The following is a 6,558-nucleotide window of genomic DNA, read 5'->3' on the forward strand; positions in this document are numbered from 1 at the left end:
ACCCTGGAAAATACAAGTTAAGCTAGGCAACATAAACCCTAGACTTCAACAGAAGAAGCATTAGGGAGATAATATTATATGATAATAGAAGCCATTAATATTTAGTTACAAATAAATGGTCTAGGTTTGACTAAAAACTCAAAACCATATTTGTAGCTACATGTTTGATTATTAAGGGAGTTATTATATACATATTTGTAGTACAACAATTTCTAAATATGAACTTACCAGCTTAATGTTTTGGTGATATCATAGCAGTCATAATCGAGAAGGAAGTTTCGGCGAGGATTTGATGCATCATATCTATTGATTCAGAAGGGATGAAGTTCTTGGTTGATGCACCATCAATTATGTGGAATCCAAGAGTCAAAAGACTTGCACTATTTTCTTCTCCCTCTGGTGTTGGCTTATCAGGGAGGATAGCAAATCCTGAGGGCAAGATAACCACAGTATCTGGGTCTCCGCCATTTAACACAATGGACATGGCGTAAGCATCCATTGGTGCATAAACTACATAGGAGCCTGTTGTGTCACTGTAACTCTCTTGCAAATACAGAACTGGCGTATCCTGTAATTAAGAAACACTGCTGATAAAGACATGGAAATTTTGGTTGAAACATTGGACTATGAGGTAGGTAATCAAAAGGGGCATCTGCTACTTACAATCACTTGGATTATAGAAATGCGGTTTCCTGGATCCTCGCCATTAATAATGTATGCAAGTTCTTTGATGCTGTATCCGTACGAAAGGATATCCCACTATAATTTGTGTTACAAACAGATTGGAAGCAAGATCATTGTGTGAAACTTGGTATTAACAAAGTTAGTAAAAGTAAATTTTTGATACATTGAGGTACTTTGTTATTACTTATTGTACAAACCCTTTTAAGCCACAACTTTAAGTTTATGTCAAATGAATTTATGTGATTTTTGCTCATTCAATAGGTGCCAATGAATGTTTTGTTTATATTGCTCTCATATAATGAATTTAGGCATACATGAAGAGTATTCACATGCAAGTAATCAACTCAGTAATCCAGAACTCCATTCTTGGTATTTTATTTTAAGTCTGGTTAACTAGCATCACCAGCAGGGAGAGATAGATATGGTTTTCCAAGAAAAATACAAAGCAGAATTTTGTTTTGCAAATTACTTGAGATATGTACTCTTTCCGGAAAATAATTAACAAAGCCAAATGAAAGTATTATCCCATCAAAATGAAAGGTGTCTTCTATTTGATGTTCAAAAGATGATAAAATGTGCCAACATCTACCATAAGAAACAAAGTTAAGCTATGTATGTTATATGTTCTCATTATTTTTTATTACTTTGCAGAATGATAAATGTAATTTAAAATGAAGAAATTTACTTAAAGATAGGGATATTTCTTACAATTACTTGAGATTGTTAAAAAGAATAAATGTGGCTGACCTTAACTAATCTTTTGAGAATTCACAATTGACTTCTAAAATTTTGAGACTAAGAATTAGTTATCATTGTTTATGCTATCCTAGTATGAGTTAATATAATTAGTGATGGTGTCCTAGTATGAGTAATGTATTAGTATGGGATTCATTAATTATTTATGTTGTAACTAAACATTTGTATGCCAAAAAATATATATAAATATTCATATTAAAAATTGAAGGGAAAATTTTAGTTGAAATATATTCTATGTTATAAATATCCATGATTTAAAACTAAAGCCTATTGTATCAAAAATTTCAAATTACCTTGCAAATTAAGGTTGTTACAAATTAAATCTTATAGTTTAATTAGTTTCAAATTGAAACCTGGAACTTTAAAATCGAATCAATATAAATCCTAGATTTTTCTATTTAATTAGGAGTTTAAATTGATACATTTCTAAAAGTTCAAGCTTTGAAATAATGAAACTATAGACTTTAATTTGCAACAATTTAAATATCAAAGTTTAATTTATGAAATTATAGGGTTTAATTTTCCCAACATTGAATTATTGAATTCAGGGAGTATATACCCTAGGAATAATTTCCCAAAAAGGTTTGTAATTAAGAGAGGTTTCTACAAATTGGCTCATTCCCTAAACCAAGTGGTATATCTCTACCTTCCATTGAATCAAAATTTTTTTTTTGCAAATTTGCAAGCAAGGGATGCCAGAAACGCAGGTGTTCAATGCATTAAAACTGAATATACCTTGTTTCGAGAATTAGCATGTTGGAGGAAATTACATATTCTCTTTTGCGAGGCTGGAATCTGGACAGAAGTAGCAAAAACTACTGATGGACCAGGAGGTATTCCAGGTTCATATTTGCTATATTTGGTCATGATCCTCATATCTTCAGCCCCATATCTAGGTATAGGCATCCATAAGTTTGATGCAGAAGCACAAACATCAATACAAAAGGTTCTCATCATTCTTTCAGAGAGCTTCAGCAGCCCTGTTCTCCCATATTGTGGTATTAGTACTGTTCAATAAGAAAATGAGAATTGCTAATTATTTAGCTCAAATTCAATTGCTAAAACTGATCTTATAGTTAGAGTAGAGGAATAGAGGAGATTTAGATATTGGATATATGGTCCTCTTCAATTAATAGCAGGTAACAAAGTGGATATCTTTACCTCCAGTATCGGTGGGGGTGCTTCTAGCCATTAAAGTTGCAAGCCTTACACATTGTTGAACTATGCTGTTAACCCAACGCTTTGCACCAAATGCAAAACCAGATGCCACTAGTGGCTGAAAAAGCTTGTGCACTGATCCATTGTCCACTTCCACATGCTCAACCCATATAACCTAATAATTATAGATGAAAATCTCAGCTATAAATTGAATGTTACTAAACCAAGCTTGATTAAAGAAGTTGTATCACCTTAGAGTACCCATTTGGCATTTCTTGAATTAAGCAGCCTGATGGTCTTCTCCGAAAGGTAACTGACGGATACGAGAATAATTTTTCCAAAGATATATCAACGATTCCCCAGGTCCCGGGGGCTACCTGTTTGCAGTATCTTGCAAAATAACTCTCTCTAACTGGAACAAGTGGTGAAGGGATATGAAATTCTGCTGTCATCTGGTTTAGAACATTAGGTTTAGAAACTTTTCTTAAAACAGCAATGATGGTATATGCAAGATCTCTCATAAATGTGGAAAAAAAGAATCAAAATTTAGTATGTAAATGACTCAGCAAGATGGGAAACAAATAGCAAAGGGATTTGAGACGTGTGTCGAGAAACGCTACTATTGCCTCACAAAATCTAGCAACAGAATAACTTTTGAACTATTATGCATCTAGCAACAAGACAAAAAGAACTTTCAGAATTAAATTTATGAAGATTATAGTTCCCCAAGAGAATGTTGGAGACTAATAAAATAAGAAGCTGGGCAATATATGGGTGATCAACTTCAAATTACTACATTCATTAATCTAAATAGGAAACTAGATATTTGGCGATGATCTTGTTAGAATAGATGATACTTTTTTGTTAGAAAAATGTTTATTAATGTCAACTTATTAGAACCTCAAGAATGCTCAATTCTAATAGGAAAATCAGCAAGAAATTGGTCAATTTGTGCTTTAACTATCACCCTCCCTCTATCCCAACATAGGGTTAATTAGCTGTATATAAAATTGCTTTTTGAAAAAGTAGATACTTTACTTAAATGTTTACTATGCTTGTATTACTACAATGATTGGATATTAAATAAAACCCTACCCTTTCCTCTCGCTCTATCCCAACCTAGGGTTAATTAGATGTAGTCAAAATCACTTCTAAAAAAGTAGAAACTTCAGTTAGATGTATACCATAATTGGATATTGAATAAATATGTCCCTACCCTCTCCTCCCCCTCTAACCTAATTAATTGTACTCAAAATCATTTTGAGAAAAAAAGTAGAAACTTTACTTAAACATATATATATATATATATATATACACACACACTATGATTGACAATGAGTCATAAAATGATTAGAAATTGAATAAATGTGCTTTAACAATCACACTCCCCTCTTTGATCTCTCTCTATCCCAACATAGGGTTGATTAGTCGTATTGAAAAGTTAAAAGCTTGAATTAAAAACGTATACTAAATATTCATAAAATTCAAACACTCAAAATGGTACAAAGCTTAAACAATATATTACCACTTGCAAAGTTCCATCATAGTTTCCTTCCTTTCCAGTTGATGACAAGATTCCTAGTATCATTGCTTTTGAAACAATATTGGAAAATACCAATGACCACTGCTTCTGATTATCAAACGAGGTAAAGAATTAATATCCATGCTTCATCAAACTTGAATTGAACTCTTTAATTGAGAGAAATAAACAGAAACTTACCAAATCCATAAGCATTTCAACAAGACCGATTGGAATCATTCTAACGTGACTGGTTTCACGTGAAGCTTCAATACGAAGGGGTTCTGATTCATGTCCGTTACATGAAATTGGCTTGTATCCACTTTCAAACGAGCACTCAGAAGTATTGTCTAAGCTTGGCATCCATTGAGGAGGTTCTCTCACCTCAACCATTTTCATTATCTCCTTCAATGTGGCATCAACATGCCCAAATTGCCCCATGTATTCAACGTCATTTAGAAGTTCAGTTTTTCCATTTTTTTGGAGTTGCCATAAAGGTTCTCCCTTAAGGGCCATTTTTGTTAACTCTTCCATGGCTGCAACAACAAGCTTAGTGATTTTCATCTTGTATACATCAGCTGACACTGAGACTGCCATAAGAAGGTCACTTGCTCGCTGAAAATTGCTTCCAACACTTGAGGATGAACCACAATCTGAGAGGTAATTGTCAGGTGATGAGCAATCATTGCAGGGAGGAGACTGAGGAGTTCTTGGAGATAATGGAGGGGAACCAGCATTTTCATTGTTTTGTGAACCGCCATTAATCTGTAATTGGGGCTTTTAAAAAAAGGGTATGAACATTAGTAGTTAATGAGATACATCAACCATTACTTAAATTGCTACAGATCCAAAACCTCTTGACAGAAAAATGAGAAAGAAAATGAAAATAAGGTTCAGATGCAAAATAAGAGAAGACCCAGATGAAAACTACACTTGAACATTATGACAGTTCTTTTTTTCCCTTTTATTGACAATCTCATGGAAAGTCAAAGAACCCAGATTAAGAAACCCCACTTCTAACGAGAGCTAAATATAATTTTACAAAAAGTACCTTGATGTTGACTTGTCTAATTATCATATCATGACCTAGACTTGCAGGTTTTAGGGTTTTTTTTTTTTTTTTTCCTCACACATTAGAAATTCCATGAGTGTACCCAAGTTTCATGGGGCTTCTACTGTAGGGTTTTTTCATGAGACTGTAATATTTAATTCAAAGGTTTTGGCTTTAGGGTTCTCTCAAGGATCTCATACCTGCTAGCTATACATAAATCCATTTACCTTTGGATTCACATCAGGCTCAAACCCTAGATTGTTGTCATTCTCCATCTTATCACCTGCATGTGTAGACTCTTCCACAACACTGTATAAACCAGAAACACTAAAACCTTTAGAATCAAAATGATATACATCAATTAAAATGATACCCACAACATCAATAAAAAAAAAATATTTAAAAAAAAACAAAAAATTCATTAAAAACAATATTAAATATATGCATGTTCTCCATCTCCATAAACCTTAAAAGGACCTACTTTAGAGGTTCGAGTTCATGATCAACCCTGGCGTTACTAGTATCATCCATGTCATGGTCAAAGATCTCATTCCCCGTATTGTTCATGGGATCATTGTTTTCACTCTTCTGAATATCACTACCTGATGGTCCGACCCCAGCCATGTTCAGCTGTAACATATAAACTATATCAAAATTTATCATTTCTTATACTACTTACAATTGAATAATTCAGGGAAAAAGAGAGAGAAAAAAACAGCATCAAATGAGAAAGACTATAACATGATCAGCAAGAAAACATTAACAAAATACACATGGGTGAATCAGTAAAAAAAAGTGGAGAAAATCAAGGAAAAATTTATGTTAGATATTGTACATACAGATGATAATTCTCAAAGTAACCGACCACTCTCTTTCTCTGTGTTTGAGTTGTGCATATCAATGAGGTTTTGGCAATTGATTGAAGATAAAGACATGGTCCGGAGACTGCACTTGTTGGGCTGAGTGCACTGCCAGGTGAAAGGCAGTGTGTGGCTTACGTGGCTATTTGTTTCTCTGTGATTGGTAGGTTCAAGAGTCGTGTAGCAATACTCTCTCTCTCTCTCTCTCTCTCTCTCTCTCTCTCTCTCTCTCTCTCTCTCTTCATGAGAGTGCGGGCTTCAGGTGATATGTGATTGTGGAAATGTGACAATCTCACCACACATTACATGGAATTTCCGTGAGACCTAATATAAATGCAGAAATTTGTGTTTTTTGTTTTTGGAGAAGGATCTGACTCTAAAAATATTTAGAGTTTTTAGCTCTAACTATCAATAGAAAGATGACACTTGCACATAAGTCACTTGGTTAATTAAATTAAGTGAATCTTGTGCATTGCACATGATTGATACAAGTGTCACATTTGTATTAGTCACTAGTCGGCTCCAAACAT

General features: G+C 33.7%; 1 protein-coding gene across 1 annotated transcript; it reads right to left on the bottom strand.

Annotated features, from left to right (window-relative positions):
• Nucleotides 1–232: 232 nt before the first annotated feature.
• On the bottom strand, nt 233–5,792 carry LOC126695904 (homeobox-leucine zipper protein PROTODERMAL FACTOR 2-like). Its single transcript, XM_050392700.1, has 9 exons — nt 5,650–5,792; nt 5,396–5,477; nt 4,319–4,882; nt 4,124–4,228; nt 2,850–3,050; nt 2,602–2,773; nt 2,176–2,447; nt 664–759; nt 233–568 (listed from the first exon to the last, which is right to left on the bottom strand). The coding sequence occupies exons 1-9, from the start codon at nt 5,790–5,792 to the stop codon at nt 233–235; spliced, it is 1,971 nt and encodes a 656-aa protein (XP_050248657.1).
• Between the last annotated feature and the right edge of the window lie 766 nt (nt 5,793–6,558).

The sequence above is a fragment of the Quercus robur genome, chromosome 8, assembly GCF_932294415.1.
Source record: "Quercus robur chromosome 8, dhQueRobu3.1, whole genome shotgun sequence".
NCBI classification, from domain to species: domain Eukaryota; kingdom Viridiplantae; phylum Streptophyta; class Magnoliopsida; order Fagales; family Fagaceae; genus Quercus; species Quercus robur.

What these genes read in the sequence shown, in the direction of transcription:
- LOC126695904 (XM_050392700.1), bottom strand. Translation starts at nt 5,792, where the DNA reads ATGGCTGGGGTCGGACCATCAGGTAGTGATATTCAGAAGAGTGAAAAC. An exon ending in AGCCTGATGTGAATCCAAAG is followed by an intron (nt 4,883 to 5,395) that starts GTAAATGGATTT and finishes CCCCAATTACAG; the next exon opens with ATTAATGGCGGTTCACAAAA. An exon ending in TTGAAATGCTTATGGATTTG is followed by an intron (nt 4,229 to 4,318) that starts GTAAGTTTCTGT and finishes TTTGATAATCAG; the next exon opens with AAGCAGTGGTCATTGGTATT.